At 38.2% G+C, this 18,562-nt stretch overlaps 4 protein-coding genes across 5 annotated transcripts; 1 reads left to right on the top strand and 3 right to left on the bottom strand.

Moving 5' to 3' along the window:
• Window positions 1-566: 566 nt before the first annotated feature.
• On the bottom strand, window positions 567-3,516 carry LOC18597120 (adenosine/AMP deaminase family protein). Its single transcript, XM_007025962.3, has 11 exons — window positions 3,309-3,516; window positions 3,133-3,203; window positions 2,727-2,818; window positions 2,580-2,639; window positions 2,269-2,472; window positions 2,106-2,182; window positions 1,869-1,938; window positions 1,653-1,766; window positions 1,248-1,314; window positions 998-1,102; window positions 567-908 (listed from the first exon to the last, which is right to left on the bottom strand). The coding sequence occupies exons 1-11, from the start codon at window positions 3,398-3,400 to the stop codon at window positions 784-786; spliced, it is 1,077 nt and encodes a 358-aa protein (XP_007026024.1). The 5' UTR covers window positions 3,401-3,516; the 3' UTR covers window positions 567-783.
• A 3,750-nt stretch (window positions 3,517-7,266) lies between these two features.
• Window positions 7,267-8,956, bottom strand: CYP77B1 (cytochrome P450, family 77, subfamily B, polypeptide 1). The gene has a single exon (XM_007025960.3). The coding sequence runs from the start codon at window positions 8,903-8,905 to the stop codon at window positions 7,388-7,390; it is 1,518 nt and encodes a 505-aa protein (XP_007026022.1). The 5' UTR covers window positions 8,906-8,956; the 3' UTR covers window positions 7,267-7,387.
• Window positions 8,957-11,413: 2,457 nt separating this feature from the next.
• On the top strand, window positions 11,414-16,102 carry LOC18597117 (Pseudouridine synthase family protein). Of its 2 annotated transcripts, XM_018123089.2 has the most exons (10): window positions 11,414-11,658; window positions 12,208-12,336; window positions 12,452-12,706; window positions 12,781-12,862; window positions 13,062-13,177; window positions 13,286-13,340; window positions 13,578-13,689; window positions 14,155-14,324; window positions 14,855-15,149; window positions 15,615-16,102. In XM_018123089.2, the coding sequence occupies exons 1-9, from the start codon at window positions 11,423-11,425 to the stop codon at window positions 15,134-15,136; spliced, it is 1,437 nt and encodes a 478-aa protein (XP_017978578.2). In that variant the 5' UTR covers window positions 11,414-11,422; the 3' UTR covers window positions 15,137-15,149; window positions 15,615-16,102. The 2 variants fall into 2 exon arrangements, with proteins under 2 accessions (XP_017978578.2, XP_017978576.2); XM_018123087.2 differs by lacking the exon at window positions 15,615-16,102 and having other exon boundaries at window positions 14,855-15,580.
• Window positions 15,532-18,309, bottom strand: LOC18597116 (beta-glucosidase 46-like). The gene is made up of 11 exons (XM_007025958.3): window positions 18,078-18,309; window positions 17,915-17,981; window positions 17,663-17,721; window positions 17,475-17,550; window positions 17,319-17,393; window positions 17,149-17,236; window positions 16,817-17,069; window positions 16,631-16,746; window positions 16,289-16,544; window positions 16,104-16,206; window positions 15,532-16,023 (listed from the first exon to the last, which is right to left on the bottom strand). The coding sequence occupies exons 1-11, from the start codon at window positions 18,240-18,242 to the stop codon at window positions 15,692-15,694; spliced, it is 1,590 nt and encodes a 529-aa protein (XP_007026020.3). The 5' UTR covers window positions 18,243-18,309; the 3' UTR covers window positions 15,532-15,691.
• Between the last annotated feature and the right edge of the window lie 253 nt (window positions 18,310-18,562).

The following is an 18,562-nucleotide window of genomic DNA, read 5'->3' as shown; positions in this document are numbered from 1 at the left end:
TTGAAAGACAGTTTCGCTCCCTGGTGCATTAAATTTTGACGAAAGCGACGTCGTTTCTCTTAAGCCAGTCTCAATAATATGAATTCTGTTTTTCATGTGTTTTGTAATCTATAGCTTTCTAGTGAGAGTGACAAACGGTGATTGTTTAACAGAAATAAATACATAAATGACATAATGTTTAATTACTTAAAGCAGGTGGCCCAAATTCTAACTAATATAGGGACCATTAATTAGTTCTAATTCCCAATAATTCAACCGAAATTCAGTTTGGTTCAGTTTTGATTTTAGTCTATTACTTAATTTCATTTTTTCCCGATTGTGATAAAACCGATCAAACTGATAAATATAAATCGATTTCGATTATTTCGATTTTAAGATGTTCACCGCATCGGTTAGGGTTCTTTTGCTCAAGTTTAAGAGTCTGGGCATACATTGCCCATATGCCCTTTCCCAGAGGCATGGCACCAGCTTAGTGAGGGGCAGACAGAAGAGGCCAAGACTTAAGCCTGACAATGGCCTGAAAATGGCTCATCTACACCTGCTTAGAAAATCTCAAGATCATCAAATGCACCATCCAGAAGGGGAGGGGTGAGAATACATTTAACCAAGCTCAGAAATCTGATCAGTTCAAAGTTACAACAACAATGGCTTTGTCTCAACATAGGAATTCAGATGAATTGTAGCCTAGCTGGTCTCAAATTGACCTAAATAGGATCAACAATGTTGCCACTGGCCTATCAAGTATTAGTAGGAAGTACAACATGCTTATGAACCTGCTACAACTCATAATTTTAGCTTCCCCGCAGCTACTTCGAAAATTGCTCTCAATTCTTCCTTTACTCCATCATCAGCAAATATAAAACAAATAGCAGTTTCAGCAAGCTGAAACATTTCTGTCTTTCCGAGACCTAGGAAAAAAAAAAAAAGAATACATCATCAGTGAGTATGACCTATTTGATCTATACCGTTTTGAGTGTGTTACTTATGTTTCTCTTACCAAACGCAGAAGAAGCAAGATGGTACTCCCCAGAAAGACTAGTAGAAAAAACACCAGAATCATCTGTGCATAGAACCAATGGATGTTTTGCCTTGTATAGTTCAGCTGCATCACCATGTCACAAGAACACATGTTTTAAGAGTCAGTATATAGCAGAAGGAGAAATATGCTGCAATCCTTGGAGAGTAGCTGATTAAATACTTGCAAAATTAAACTCTCAGAGTTGAAAATAGAAGCAGAAAAGCCTGACCAAAATGATGAATATCTATTGAAGAAATTGTTTCTGTCCTGATATTGGATGTCAAACAAATCTCAACCTGCAAAAACAATAAAGAAAACCTTTAGCTTGCTAAATGTTCTAAGACCTATAATATTCAAGCCTGCAATGCAAACTCTAAACCTTCTAAAAGCCTCTTTAAATTGAAAATCTGTCAATAAATGTAGAAGCACAGGCATCCTCCAACCATGATGAGAGGTACAGATCATAGAAAACTGAACTATAAAATTTCATCAATCGTCAAGAAGGAAACATGATTAACAGAATTAATCTTGGCTGGATTTCGACAATCTAATAAATTACACTCAAAGCAATCTATCAAGTAAATGGCTTGGAAAATTGGATATCAACCCACATACTAACTGATAAATATCTTACTGGGATTTTCAATGATTTCAATTTCCTCCAGTTTTCCTCCTCAAAGCAACAAGCATGACCAATCCTCTGTGGAAGAAAGTCTAGCATTGCTTTGATCTCCTCCTGGTTAGGTACCTACAAGCACTAAGATATGCAAATAAACTAGTCGGTTTATTTCAATTATTATAAAGCACACTAGTAGCATGAAACTTGTGAGGAGAAGAAACAAAAACGCACCTCTCCACAGTGAAGAGTTACACAGAGACCCTGCTCCCTAGCATACTTTAATGCTGGCAAGAATGTAGTCCTACATCAGATGCAAAGAAAATTCAGAATTATGAGATCATTATAACATTTAAAGGACAAGGTCATGAATAAACTAGTAAGAATTAGTGGCAGTGATTACTGATTATTTATCCAAAACAGAATTAAATTAAAACAAAAAAGTAGAGAGATTTGTTGCACAATGAGTACCAGTTGCCCACAATCGGGTTTCCAGAGAGATCAATGCCAACTACCCCTGAATCCCTCATTTCTAGTGCAAGCTTAACCTGAAAATTGGAAAAAGAGAAAGATATTAGATACCTTATCTAATGAACAAATAACAAGCTCTTCACAAACTGCATTCCTAGCATACAGTTTCCATGGCAGCTTCAGTGCTCTCACGGCGGTCAATGCTGAGAAGAAACCTAACGTATAGCTTTTTTCTTGTAGTTCCATTAAATGTATTGGTCTTCAAACCAGCAGGAGCATAATCAACATCAACTGAACTGACTGCTTTTAAACCCTCCATCACAGCTTCCATATAAGAGCGTTTGCTCATTCCTATGGAATCATTTCTCTGTACAACAGTTCCATGAGTTCATTAATTCAAAACTACATGCTGTTTCATCATGTTAAACAAGCTGCGCCCCCCCCCACAAAACTAAAATATTGCAACAAAAGTACCTTAGGAGTTGTTCTAAGCTCTAGATATACAACATTCTCAGAAGCAAAATCTTCAATGACCTGTATTTTGAAAGAGCAAGAAAAACATGATGAACCGATATGGACGAATTATGGTAAGAGAAGCCTTCAAGTAGGAAGCTTCCTTACTTCTTTAGTAATTCTTGTAACAGTCGAGTGATCAGTAGTGAGAATGTGAATGAGGTCAAACAGCTTGAACACTTCATGTAAAGTACGGTCACCTGAATTGAAAAAAAATTCAGGAGGTTCCTAAATATCAATCTTAAATATACAGAAGACAATATGATGAATTCTTAATTTCCTAGATGTGCAAGATTAATTAAATCAAATGAAAACCATTCCAACCCCAAACTCCACCCGGCCTTACCACCTGAGCTGTGACCAAGCAGCCAATCTCATGTTTGTTTTGGGTTCTCAAGAATGACAACTGCACAATGTGCAAATTGCACAATTGAGCAGAGGATTTTTCTTCTTTGTATTTTTTTCAGCAATGAAATAGAGGACTAAAACATTAAAAGAGGAGGAAGCAACGTACTTTTCATTATAACATTCTCCACATCAGAGAAAGCAATGATACCCTTTTTACCCAAAACTCTTGCAAGTTCTCTGTTAGAAAACAACACTACTAAATTAAGCTTCATGGTTCAGATAGCAAAGATAATTCAAAACCTTAAAATTAAAGAAAGAGAAGAGAGGGATAAGTAAGCTCACAGGAGAGTAGAGTCCCTAACTGAACCGTTGAGGTGAGCGTGAAGTTCAACCTTAGGCATCGAAACACACCACTCCATATCTTGTCTGTTCATCTTTTCCAGCTTCCCTTATCTTTGTTTGCTGCAGCCGCCCTTGGGTTGGGTCTTCCAACAGGGTACGCTCGGAACTGTGGTAGATTGAGTCCTTTGAGTGTTGAGTATTTTCCAAGTTCTAACCAAATGGTCAAAGAAGAAGAGGACAAAAATGAAGAGCAAACGGACAAAGAAGCGAGTGAGCACCTGCAGCAATGGGCCCAAATAGACAACAAACAGCGACTTGTTGGGCTTCAACAAAGTTTGGCAATGTTGGATCTCAGGCTTCAAGAACCCAACGTTGAAGGCTACACTATAGAGACTCAATATTCTACGAGTTCAACGGTCTGCTTCCGCTTGCATAACAAGGAGGACGATACCTCCTCAAGGCTTGGTAAAGGATACTGGACTATCAATGTTATAACTGCGAGCATCTACCAAATCTGATCAATTCAGATGGCTCTATAAGTGATCCTTCTGGCGCATATATTTGTCTAGTGTGGTCTGATAGCCGTCCTTCCGCTGCCCATCCTTCAGTCTGTCCTCCAAACCATTGCCTATATGTTCCCTGCACGGCATTCCGTGCCTTGCGATGGGTGGACCATCGAAAAGAGGCATTATTTGAGGCTTCTGGATCCATTTCTATGAATGCACAAACTAGCTAGCTGATATCTTTTTATTCTAATTGAATTTATGAAGTGTATGATCCTTCTGATAATTGGTTAGTATGCATGCATGTGCTCCTGATCAGGATCATGCACCTTTGGCTGGCCGGTAGGACTGGTGCCTACATCTTTATACATAGCAAGAGCCCTCCCTAATTTGAGTAATTGGCCAGTAGGATTCTGTAACCACTCACCAGCATACCATTCTCTTCACTCCATGGCTGGTCTATGTCAAATGGCGGAAGCCTTTTGTTTTGCAGGTCTTGGGGTTTTACCTGGAGTTGCATCTTCCACAGTTGATCTGTATGTATATTAACAAATACCATAGTCTTTTGTTTTCTGTTTTGGAAGAAATGGGCCCAATGCAATGAATTTATAAATTGAGATCCGTGGCTGTCAATGGCTTTTGGGGGAAAACGGATCTTGAGCTTTGAAAGCCTAACATGGATCACTGCCATATTTTGCACGACCCCAAGTTCATAGTTCGACTTATCAGAGATTGTTCTATAATAAATAATTTGGTAAGCAAAACCTGTGATACCCTTCAACAAGTTGATCTGGCCATCACCCTTCTGAACACCAATTGAAACCAAACCCCACAAGTACTATGTTAGCTTGATGAGTAACTCCATTAACATACATTGATTTTTCTCCTTAATGGTCCTGTTTTGATCACCTAACCTGCCTGAGGATATGAAAGAGAGTTGCTCCCCAATGAGAGCTAGCCAGGGAGAGACAGCCTTAAGAGGAACTGTTAAACAAATAAATGTTACCAGCATATATTACCTGGTCCCTTGCATAGCACATGTGAATCACGACAAAGGTACGAGAACAATATTGCCATGCCGGCCTTCTCTCCCCAACACTTTTGTGACACGGTCATATGGTAGCAGTTGAATTTGCCCCAAAAGGAGTGGCGGACGGCCCTGATGGGCTGCTTGTCTAAACAATATTGTCCATTCACAAAAATTCCGTGCCATCTTCCCATGGGTCCGAACGGGCCGCTAATCGTTATTACTGTAGGAATCGTTTTGCTTGCTTTTTGACTCTGCTCCAACTCCCCAATTTAGTTGCTTCACCTACTTTCTGACTCAACTTTCAATGCTATTATAAGCATAAGACTGCAATTTTTTAGGACGTCAACTGAAAGAACACTTCTAACTTGTAGCTTCACGAGTAAGCAAAAAAATTTCTATAACATAAGACTCATATTCTTGTGAATCTGTCAATAAAGAAGTTCGTCTCTCTTAAAATATGATTAAAAGATAAATTCAAAATTTTATTTCTATAAAATTTCGGATACTACTAACCAATAAACGTTTAATTCAACTAACTTAAGTAAAGGATTTACCAGGTATAAACTCAAATGTCGAGGGACAACCAACCCCTTTGTACTATCTTTTCACCATACAGTGAAAAATGAAATAAATGAAGACAGCATGCGGGAAAGCTGTAAATTAAAAGAACCTTTATTGTGAGAGACCAGACACCAGAGATTTGTCTCCTACATTCATTGAGTTAGTCCTTTCCCTAGTTGCCAGCCATCCAGCTTCAGATCTAGTTGGATTATATATCTTCAAGTTTTTCTTCCTTTTCTTTGTTCAAAAATCCATTCTATAACTTAAAATTTGTTGTACGTGATCATATGAACATATGATCATGAAGCAAAAACTGTTCCTTGTACATGATAACACGTAAATATCAAATCTAGTTATATATGAAACAAACCTTAAGCTATATTTATTCGGAAAATAAGCACACATACGCGCATATATACTGTCCAGTTCCCGTCCAGCATGGCCATGAATGGCTGTCATGCCTTGTTTTACTGGCTGGTTTGTTTGTTTGTTTATGGAGCAGTGGAACAGACCAGGTAAGATCAGACCATTAACAACGTTGGCAGTCAGTAGTTGGCTGTGAATTGACGCAGCGAATGGCATGCGTTAATATGGCATATTGGCAGTGGTGCCATTTTCTTTTGGATTCTGCGTCAACATTTATTGGCTTCATCTACTCGTCATGAATCTCCATGGGGCTTTACTTCTGCCACACAGTAAAATATATGAAGTTTTTGTCTATCATTTCATTAGTTGCTGTGCAGAAGTTTTTGCCCTAGCTAAAATCAGCCGTGATAACTAGCTAGCTCTTTGCTTGTTTGCCAATGCCAATGGCAATTAATGTATTTGTCTAGAAAAAACTTTTTACATCGCATTTAAGAGAGTCAAGTGGGGGCCGAAAACTTTAATGGCCTTTGCAGCCAGCCAGGCTGTCTATTCTGCAAAAATTCCCTATTGAAGATAAGACACAACACTATCTAGTGTGTATCTTTTCCTTTCATTTATTGGTTGTTACTTTCTCCAGGGGAGGAGGAGAAAACGTGGTGAGAGGGGTGTGGAGGTATAATCACAAATCTTCCATCAAATTGGTGCCATCCGCCAGTGGCAAAGGGGATTGAAATCAGATAGCCAGTTGTACACCCCTGTGCCCCCATTGTCATGGAATTTGGCCAGGATTTGGGGAATCCATGCATGTTACTGTTTGTAGGATTATTATAAATGCTTAGGATCAACTGTTCAGCAGTACAATATTTCGCCATTTACAGAAAAAAAGAAAACCCATAATCATAACTATGGTTTTGAATTAAATACTATGACTAAGACATGAAAATATTTGTGGGTATCTTCATTAATAATGAAATGGGTAATGGCTCATTACTTTAAGTATGTGTAAAAGTATCCATAGGCATCTTCTAATTGGTCGACTAGGCAGCCAAGAATCACCACAAAAGACCAAAGGAAAGCGATAAAGCCAAAAGCTATGGCTATGGAATATCGACAGCTCTTATTAATTAAGACAGCATAGAAATTTTCTCCACAGATCATGCGTGAAAGACAATCCCCCATGTCATAAAGTTTAAGCAGTTAGCGTTAATATTGGGACATTGCTAAATTTGAAGGCTGCCACTTGCTTTGCATCCATATGGGAAGAGGCAGTTGAATGCCATGAAAAGATTATGTGTGCAGTTGATGTTAGAAGTACAGAGAGAATTTAAATACATTAAAAGAAAATCATTTACATGACTTTACCATCAAATCATTTGTCTCATATCATTATTTATTTATAGAACCAATTTTCTTGCTTGCTTAGCAAAGATTAAGATCAATGTGACTCACTCAGAGAGCTTTGAAAATGGCTTGTAAATTAAATTAAATGTTCTTGAAATACAAAATTAAACACACGACATATTATTATATTAACCAAGTATATATTCTCTAAGCTTCAACATTTTCTTTTTCTCTTGCCTTTGTTTTTTTTTTTTTTTTGGCTTTCAATCTTCAATTTCTTACCGGGGCAAGATAACTGCCCTGAGAGGATTCTTCATAACAACAGTGAAAGCATAAGTCTCAGTCAAGTCGGGTGGAGCATCAGGTACCGGCAGCCACTTAAAGGCTTGAACCATCTTGGCAAGCAACATATTTATGTGCAATATGCCTAGACTCCAAGCCGGGCAAATCCGTCTCCCTGCTCCGAATGGAACCATCTTCACCGCCCGAGTCCCGGTCACGTCCACACCAACCCCATCACCATGCAAGAACCTCTCAGGTTGGAACTCACCTGGGTCTGACCAAATATCCGGATTCTCAGTAATCCATGCAGTGTAAAACTCTACGAAAACTCCTTCAGGAATCGTGTACCCACCAAGCTCAGTGTCTTTTATAGCTGCGTGAGATAAAAGAAAATGGCCGGGAGGGTGTCGCCTGAGAGTTTCTTTAACCACAGCGTCGAGATAAGGCATTTTCTCCACATCTTCTTCTTGGATATCCCCATTTTTGCCTACAACAGCGACAATTTCTTGGTACAACTTGTCTTGGATTTCTTGCTTAGTCACCAAGTGAAGCATAGCCCATTCTACAGTTGTTGCACTAGTATCAGTACCAGCACTAATCACCTCCGAACATAGAGTCACGTACTCCTCTTCACCCAGTGGTCCTCGGGTCGCCGGCTCCAGTCCAAAGAGAGAGTCTATGTAGGCTGCACCGATTGGACTCACCATTTCTTGGTTGGGGTTTTCACCCTTCTCCACGAAAGCTCTTCTGTTCTTTATCAGTGGAACCAAGCACTCCAATTGCCTCTTCCTCAGTGCTTTAGCTTCTTTCATTTGCCGGCGAAACAATGGAGTAAGAATAGGCAAGAAATCCGGTAGCTGTGGGGATGTTATCAGCATTACATCTTTTAGTATGCTCTCTATCTTCTTAATCCGCTCCTCGGAGATCTTTGCACCAAAACATAAACAGATCAAGATGCTACATATCGTGAGCCTGCAGTTGCTCATTACCTCCACAAACCCATTCTCAAAAGCCTCGCTTTTGATCCTCTTCATGTGGTTTTCCAACGCCCATTTGCGGATCCAACTGCATTGCTTCACCCTCGTGGGGGTTATCAGCTCGGTCACAAAGTTCTTTCGCAGGGTTCGCCAGAGAGGTCCATACTCAGCAGAGTTGATGGCACATTTCCCCATGCTGAACACCAGCCGGATCGGGGAGTCCGGCGGCCTGGAGGCGAATGTCGGACCTCTTTGAACAAGGGCTTCATGGATGAGCCTGGAGTCCGTAACAATCACCATAGTGCGTTGCCCCATCCGCAAGGTGAAAATCGGACCATATATTTTACGCAACTCCCGTACTATAAAAATAAAATGCCGACGTTGCAGGATGACCTGGATCAAGTTCCCAACCAGGGGCCATCCAGGCGGCCCTGGAGGGAGGTTCTTAGGTCCGCCACCAGTGACTGACCAGTACCGCCACCACAGACGGAGGAAGATAAGCGCCAAACCGATGACGAAAAGGTCTACCAACTCCATTTCTTTTCGAGAAGAGAAAAATTGGAGGAAAGGGACTTGCACACAACAGAGAAGAGAGGGATAGAGTGGTAGGTTTTATAGAACAGGAACAGGGTGAATTAAATGAATTTGGTCCACCAGCTATCCGTATCTATTAATTTCTTTCATCAAATACATTTACTACTATAATATGTGTAACACTGTTTGGGTGATGAGAAAAAAAATTTAATACAACTACTGCAGATTATATCGTTACACAGCTAATCCTAACTTGGTTTATGGTGATGATATATGCATAATTGTGCTAATTGCTCGGCCATTCAGTTTATGAAAATTGCTGGCGCCGACTTAGTAAGTTAGCTTGTTGGGTCGCAAATCGTAATTTGCTTCCAGGGAAGCGAATGTGGGTAAGGATATAGTAAGATTTAGTTGGCTTACCATGATCATAAGCTTTTTTTTTTTTTAATCTAAAAGACAGTATATATTCTTCATCACCATCCTATGCCATGGCAAGGTTTTAGCTTGATGGACAAAAGATTTTAGGGACATAGAAATTTTGGCACGTGAAAGATCTACAAGCAGCAGGGATCCACAAGTAGCAGTTTCATGGGAAAAAAAATTCAACAACCCGGAAGAAGAACACTATATCCACAGTTGCCTCGTCGTATGTATTCTGCAATAATCTTGACCAACTTCCGAAAGAGGAAACCAGGAAACACGTTACCTGGTCATATACCTTCGGGAGATATTGGTCAAGTCTCTAATCATTTGATCAGACAAAAGATTGGATACGGCATAACTTCTCCTATAATAATGTATTTCTACAAGAAACTCTTCCAATTTTTTTTATTTTTATCTTTTCCAATTTTCACCCATGTAATCGGTCCATGAAAGTTAATAAATATTTTGTCAGTGGATTCGCCATAAGTAGGCAGGCAATATATAAAACTTAATTACATTTGAATATTTTACTTATTAATTGATGTATGATCTTTTACTTAAAAAAAATTCAAATTCTTTTTCTCCCTTCGCCCAATTAAAAAAAAAACATATAAAACTTAATTTATCATTTAAATAGGTTAAAGATAATTAAATCTTAGTTATTGTTTAAATAGGAAATATGAGAATTCATATACCAATACAGAATGAAATTTTGATTTTAATGTATTAATTTTATATTAAAATTTGAAAAAAATATAAAGAAAGAGAACTAATTTTATTCTACTGTCATTGCCGTATGAAAGATGGAAAGAATATTTCTATCCTAGTAGAATATATATATATATATATATATATATATATATATATATATATATATATATTATTATTCTTATTAAGCTAAACTAGGTACGCAATATGTGAATTATCGCTGCGGCCGTGGTGGTTTTGCATGTGTTATCCATATCCTGTGCCTGTGGCTTTCCAACAAGGTAAGAAGAACACCGGTGAGCTAATACGGTAACCAGCAGTTAATGAGTGCGGGAGCTGCTTACCTAAAACTTTAATGAAGCAAAGTGTGAGCCATGGGACCAAAACCAAGAAGAACACGTGGCTATACATATATGTAGTCAAGGTGGTGGTTATCTTCTTCCCCTTTTCATAGCTTTAATCAAGAAGACGATACCAGTTGGCTCTAGTCCTTTTCTCTTCTTCATCTGCAATGGGTTCATCACTACAAGAGAAAATACCTTTTCCATTTTTACGGAAATTTCTGTGGTTGGAAATTTGTTTGAAAAGAATGTAACTCCAAAAATGAATACAACTTATCTTAAAATTTCACATAGAATTTTTCATCGGGAAAAAAAAAGTGAATTTAGGTTTTTCTTTTATCAATATTGGGTTGGCACTTGGTGGGGATATTAACATTTTCTTATTGAATATCTACATGCGGTGTATAATAGTATGCACAAGAAGAGGCATTGGCCTATTGCTTCATTTACTAGCTATTGTGACAAAATGCACATGTATGTATGGTTGTGTCAATGCTTAACCCGCAATACAAATATGGATCGAGTAACCATCTTCTTTATCTAAGAAAAAGTTATTTTTAATTTGCATAGTCTAATAATTGATCTCGAAAATTTTTACGTTAAATTTAAGTAAGTTGCTAAAAACAAAATAGATACCCGTCGAGCTTGAAAAAAAAATTAAACTAATCTCTTGTTCTAGAAACCGAATAAACCTACATTTTCTTCTCTTTATTACACCACTTAAACCTAACATGTTAGTTACTATTATGTAGCCGAAAAGAGGCAGTTTTGAATTCTCGAATTAATGGAGGTTGAGAAAGGTTAAGAAAATGATTTGAGGGAGGCCAAGACGGTCCATAACTAACGTGAATAAGACATATATTTGCTTGTTAATCATGGGTTTATACCGAACAAGAGTACCAATTGAGCCCAAAAAGACATGGGCCTGAAATGCCCATTTTACTGTAACCAAATGGACCCAAATATTCAATCCGGCCCAAGTTCAATCCAAATTATCTTAAACCCTCAAAAGGAAAAGAGCCACAACGTTACGAGCTAGACCACGAAGATGGGTTCAGCGAGCTTAGCTTCCATCTTTGGCATTGGCTACCGGAGTCTCGGTGCTCCAATGTCCCTCCTGCGCACGTTAGCGTCAACCGGTGCTTCTTCTTTATACAAGCTTAACAAGAACTACAGCAAGACGGTATTGTCTTGGAGTTGTTTGGGTTCGAGCAGGAGAGAGCTTTCTTGCTTATCTACCAAAATGGATGCTGCTCAAACAGCTTCTGCTACTTCTGTTAATGGGTACTTTTAGATTTTCTTTTTTGGGTTTTGTGTTTTCTTATTAGACTTCTGTTTTGTGAAAAATTATAGCTTTTGGATTGGAAATGTGAAGAGAAAGTGCTTCTTTCTCTTACTGGGTGGCTTGAAGCTTGAATTGTGTTTCTTTTTTTATTTGTTGTTATGTTTATCTATAGTTTCAGCTATAAATTTTGATATTTCAATTTGATTCCAGAACTCATGGAGATTTTGATAAACTCAACATTGCCTCAAACATTTCAAATGTTTAGCATTTGATTGAAAAGGCTTGCATGCTTCAAGGGTCTAATTGAATTAAGACTTCCAAATTTTTTATTACCTCGATATGAATAGTTTTGAATGATGGGATGAGGTGCTCTTATATTGTCACATGTTATGAATTTTGTATGCTTCTCTAAGCTGTTCTGTTATATTGAGCTTATCTTTATTTTACTTGCTATTCATCCTGTTTGATGTGAACTCTACATATATATGCTATTTATTCTTTTGCAGAGTTCTTCTCTATTTTATGATTGAGATTCATTTCCTTTTCAGCTATCCTGAATACCATCGGTTGCTTCCATGTCCCTCACACAATGGCCCACCAAGAGTTGAACACTTAGTTGTTTCAGAAGGAGGGCCTGTTCTAGAGTACATCTGTAAAGCACTGGATCTTCCTCCTATGTAGGTGCCATACCTTTTTTGTTTATTTTGTTTTAAACTATGTCATTGTGACATTCTGCAGTAATCTTTAATTAATCAGAACAGAGTGATACATAGAAAATTTCATTCTTTGAAGGTTTGTTGCAGATCTCATCCATTTTGGAGCAGTATATTATGCCCTTGTATGTCCACAGCCTCCTCCAAGTGCCACCCCAGAGCAAATTAGGATATTTAAAGAAGTAACAGCACCATCAGTTTTGAGTAAAAGAACATCCATTAGGGGCAAAACAGTACGAGAAGCACAGAAGACTTTCCGTATAACACATGTTGATCAGTTTGTTGAAGCTGGAACATACTTACGTGTGCATGTACACCCCAAACGTTTCCCAAGGTGCAACACTTCTTTTTACACCTGTTGCTTTATTTTTTCCAGTGCAATATTATTAAGACTTTAACTTTAACCAGGTGTTATGAAATTGACTGGAAGTCAAGAATCATAGCTGTGACTGACTCCTATGTGGTTTTGGACAAACCTGCTGGTACATCTGTATGTGGCTTATTCATTACCTTTTCAATTGTGATTTGAGCTCTGCAAATTGTCATTACATTTAGTGCATGCCCAAATTCAAGTTTGTGAATGTGAGTTGTGGCATGATATTCCTTTATCCTTCTTCTGAAGATTTCAAAGATTTGCGATGAATTAATAGATGACTTACAACAACTATATTCTATGTTATCTTGGCTAGGTTGGGGGAACTACAGACAATATTGAAGAAAGTTGTGCAACATTTGCCAATCGTGCCTTGGGCTTTTCCACCCCATTGAAGACTACTCATCAGATAGATAATTGCACAGAAGGCTGGTATTGTATCTTATGGATATTAGCGTCCTTGTGGTTGATTATAGACTGTAGTTTTCTTATTTTCAGTGTTTGTTGGTATGATATGTAATGGCTATAATTTACTTGCAGTGTCGTGTTAGCTAGGACAAAGGAGTATTGCTCAGTTTTTCATGGAAAAATCAGAGTAAGTTTCTTATAAATTAGTCTCATTAGAGAAAGGTAGTTCTACTTGTGAGCTTCAATTCATGATTGGAGCTTATATTTCTGTGAAGTTGTGCTTTTTCAAAGTAAATGGATTAATTAATTAACTATCTACGGGTGTGCATAAGATTCATTTAGCAAATGAATATTTGTTTACTTTGTTCTGAGCTTGTTGTTTTGTCTGCTTTTGCCCTTAAGCTTTCTGGTTTTATTACAACAGGAGAAAAAGGTAAAGAAACTTTATCTTGCTCTCACAGCTGCTCCTCTACCAATTGGAGTAATAACGCACTATATGCGTCCAATCAATATGGCTCCTAGACTTGTCTCAGAAGGTAATACTGTCTCCTAAGCATTTTGATTATTGAAGTTAATTTCTCAATTACACCCGAAAGATACTGAGAATGAGGATAAAGCATTGAAAATAAAGATGTGGGACTCCACATTGTCCTGGTTGTGCATGAGATATGTCACCCATTTCCCCTCTTTCTATCTCATGAGTTGATACGAGTGCTCAGAAGAGCTACTTGATTGAAAGTAGGAAATAATTGCATTCCTGTTATAGGCTATTCGGTTGATATGAGAAATTACTTTTCAGTAGTTAATTGTGTTTTTAGTTAAAAACTTTCTTTTACTTACTACATGATTTCTACATGATTTCTACAATTATGTGGAGATTTTTTCCCCCTAATTTGCTCAGAACCGTTTTGTCTGCAGATCTTTGTTTATATGCCGTTCTCTATCTGTCCTATTTCAACTTTTGTAATATGGGTTGAGCCTGGAATTTATATGACTTGCAGACTTTATTAAAGGATGGTACTTGTGTCAACTTGAGGTTATGGAATGCAAAAAGGTTCCCTGGCCAGATTATGTCATTCAAGAAAACTACTGTATTGAAGACTCTGGGTGGCCTTTGAAAGATCATGCTTATGAGTGTAAAATAAACCTTTTGACTGGTCGGACTCATCAGGTTATTCGGCTCTTTCTTTCTCTAGTCTTCTAAGTTGACTTGCGATACACTTCATAAGCAATGCATAATGTAGGAGTAAGACTATGCATATCGTTAATAGTATCACTTTCCCCAATCTATGGTGCCATTGAAAAGGTAATCATAGTAATTATTGCCATACATCCAGTAACATGCTCTTGCTTTTAGAGATGGCAACTGCTTCCTTATTTGAAGAAAAAATCTCATCTAGATTATTGTGAGGTTTAGAATCTAGAAAGACTGAAGTATAAGGGAAATGAAATTCTTCCATTCCAGATAATTCAGTTTCAATTAAAGGATTTCTTTGAAATATTCAGTTCTAGTATAAAAATAGTTATTAGTAATATTGCAAGTAGACGGTCCATTTCTGCATCCCTCAACCTTCATTTGGGTGCTAGTTTTTTGTACTTGATTAATGGAGAGGAGCAGAAAATAATGAACCTTTATGTAATTTTTTATAGTATTGGCAAGAGAAGACTAGACTTTTAATAACTACTAAACATTTGATGCAGGTTCGTGCACAACTGGCCGCCTGTGGGGCACCAATATTGGGCGACTCAATGTACATGCCACCTACTATTGCAGAGATAGCCAATCCTGGACTTAACCCATTTGGCAAATACAAGAAGCACACTAGTGAGAATGATAAAGAAATTGCTATTACAGAGTGGATTTCCCAGTTTGGAAAAGAGCCAAGTGTTGCCATTGGTCTCCAAGCATGTCAAATTTCATGGGATGATGGTGAGCACTTTTACAAGGCAAGATCCCCTTGGTGGAGATCTAGAAAGGCTTAGATTGGATATGTGGGTAAGATAAACAGTAAGATACAACATTTTCTTCTTTTACCTGATTTTAAGGTCTCTGCCATATTTCACTCTTGTTGTAAAGGTCTCATTTCTGTTTACAAGGGGGCTCTAGAATTTTTAGTAGCCTAATTGCAGGCAAGGTTAGAGAGCAGAAAACTTCTTGAACTCTTTCCCCAACCCCACCCAAAAGGATAAAAGGCATGAGAGAGAGAGAGAGAGAGAGGATGTTAATAAGGAAGTAAAGTTATTAGGGTTGTCAGGAGAAGATTGAAAACGATTTTGCACTTGTATGAAAAATTTAACTTCTGCTATTACGAGCTGCAAAACACATCTTCATGAATTTACCCACCACTCAAATCTTTACCCCCTTGCTTGGACAAACATTGTAAATTTGTATTTAAAATTAATGAATCTTTGTTCTCTTGTCTACTAGTAATTTACATTTAAGTATACTTTTACCGTGAAGGTTGTTGGCAGTAACAAGGGAGAAGCATTTCATTGTTCGGGAAAGCAAAATCTCAAACCCGCAAGGAATAATTTATGCTAATAGTAGTAAGGGTGTTTTTGAACACGTTCTGTTGTCTGGTATTTTACTTTGCCTTGCACTGCGATGAATTCCTTGTACCAAGATGCTGAAAATTTGGGAGTTCTCTTCAGTGTTTTATAGTCAACATGGTGAAGTCCGAATCTTCTTGTATACCCATACTGCCATTCAAAGTTGTCTAGCAAAGACCAGGCAAAATAGCCTCTAACATCTGCTCCTTTCCTGATTGCTGTTGACAGTGCATCTAAGTACCCAGCCATGTACTCCGCTCTTTTGACATCTTGTAAGAAATCTTCAATGGTGGCGTTTGCTTTGCCCTCCTCTCCATATCCTGGCATTGAACACAATAAATTTATGGGTGTCGAAAGCTCTGAAATTGAGATATAAAGGATACCTTTGGTCTTTTCCTACCATTTTCTGTAATGATCATGGGTATGTTATGGTATCTTTTTTTAAGATAGGTTACGATCTTCTCCATTCCTCCAGGGTAAACATACAGCCAGTCCAGGTCAGTCTGCATAGCAAAAAGATTTAGCTTCTGGTTTAAGTACTTGTGATGTAAGTTCTGAATAGGTGATAAATTAAAGGTTACATACAGATTCTCCTATAGGAATGCCATTTTTCTGTGAAGTTTGTCTCCAAAATCCTTCTGTCTTTGAGGTTCCCGTTCCTGGTTCACACGCAGAAAACATGCAATCCTGGACATAGGAACTTGAGTAGTGGTTAATTCCGATGAAATCCAATCCTTTCTGCAGCTTCTCTTTCTCAGTTATCGAAAATTCAGGTAAAATAGATCCTAGAATGTTTTGCATTTCAATAGGGTATCTTCCGAATATGATTGGGTCTAGGAACCTGCATTCAAGGTTAGTTACGTATCTTTCTGCATGTCAAAATATGCCTATGTAAACATTGATAAAAAGAATGGTGAAGAAACCTACCAATTTATAGAGAAGGATTGAGCTCTCTCAGCTGCTAGCTTATCAGCTAGAGAGTTGCTGATGGGTTCAAACCATGCGCAATTCAAGACGATCCCAATACTACCTCCTTGCTTCGCCTACACGCCCATACAGTTGCTAAGTCTACATTTACACCAATGGCATTTAGATTTTCAGTACAATTGATACCTGGTATTTGGTTCTGTAAATATGGACAGCGGCAGCATGTGAGAGGATAATGTTGTGGGCTGCTATGAAAGGCTCCTTGTCTGAATCCCCAATGGTACAATTCCCGAAGGGCCAGGAGCAACGAGATGGTGGGAATGTACCTGTACGATACCCAAACTTGACTTGGTAATTGGGCTCATTGAAGGTGACCCAATACTTCACCCGGTCTCCGAAGGACCGGAAGCATACTTCTGCAAAATATGCAAAATCCTCCCTGAAATTGAAAGAAGAAAGCCATTATCACATATCCGATTCAATGTACAGACGCTCATGACAAGAACCAAGATATTTACTGTGATTCGGGACTCAGCCAACTTCCATATCTGTCCTCGATTTCTTGGGGAAGATCAACGTGCGTCAGTGTTACAAATGGTTCAATCCCTGTAAGAAAAACATGTCCAATTGAGGGTGCAATCACCGGTTTGAATGTGATGTCTATGCATTCTTAAGAACGGTATATAACCTTTAAGCAGGAGAGCATCAATTAGCTTGTTGTAGAAGTTGATACCGGCTGGATTGACCTCTCCAAATTTCCCTTCTGTCGGGAAATTTCATGGTATATAGTTAGATACAGGTCCTGATTCAAATAACCCGAATTCAAACGATATAAAAGACTTACTAGGTAGAATTCTTGCCCAAGAAATAGAGAATCGATAGCTGTTGACTCCAAGTGATACCATTAGATCAATGTCTTCCTATACCAAATGAATATCTCTGTAAGTAAGTAATCATATGATTTATTTTTATTGAAAAATGATTGAGAAAGGTAGGTGCAAATTGTAAAGGTGCATTAGGACGTAGACATACCATATACCGATTATAATGATCCACTGCTACGTCTCCATTGCTTCCGTCGATTACGTTTTCTGCAATAATCGTTTGATCTCTTTTCATAAATATGGAAATATTCTTATAAAGTAGACTGTAAACTTTGTACTGTTAGATTCTATTCAATGGTGTTTTCATTGATCAAGGAACACAATGCAACTCTGGAAGCGTTTCTGCAATGAAGGACGCCATGCATCCTGCTAAAAATGCTGGGAGAGGTGATGCTCATACCTGGTTTGTGGGTGTAAACATCCCAGTTGTTCAAACCTTTGCCATCGCTCAAGTAACCACCTTCATACTGCCACAGATGAAACAACAGCACAAGCAGAATTTTATCTGTTTTTTACAGACAAGGATAAGAAACTGTAACAGATTGAGACATGGTGAAGCAAACCTGGTAAGCGGAAGAGGCCGTCCCGAAGAGAAAGTTGGGAGGAAATGATGAAGATGGATTACCCAAGGTTTGTTTCAGGGTCTGCAGCTCGGATGAAATGGAGAGAGGTAACATGAACAGAATCTGTAAGAGAAAGGAACCGATGTAAAGCATAGAAATATCCATGACTGACTATCCGAAGCTGCTGCTATAACCCAATGGCAGAAAATAGAGTAATCTCTATACATATACGTAGTCACAATGGCGTGCTTGACGAGACACACGCAGAAACAGGAAGGGAAATTGGTAGATTGAAAAATAACAGGATAGGATTTGGATGAAGTAGGCAAATACTGTTCGCATGCATGCCAACGTTGACTATGGCAAAAAAATGCAGCGCCTTAGTCCTTACCCCCCATTTCGTATAGTTTTCCGGGGCTTGACGCAAGGAATGAACTGGAAAGTCAAATTCAAAAATAGACAAATTAATTTACATAAAAACTTGA

The sequence above is a fragment of the Theobroma cacao genome, chromosome 6 (assembly GCF_053813885.1).
Source record: "Theobroma cacao isolate CCN51 chromosome 6, ASM5381388v1, whole genome shotgun sequence".
NCBI lineage: Eukaryota > Viridiplantae > Streptophyta > Magnoliopsida > Malvales > Malvaceae > Theobroma > Theobroma cacao.
The sequence above is the reverse complement of the archived record's forward strand: the minus strand, read 5'-3'. Positions and strand labels throughout refer to the sequence as shown.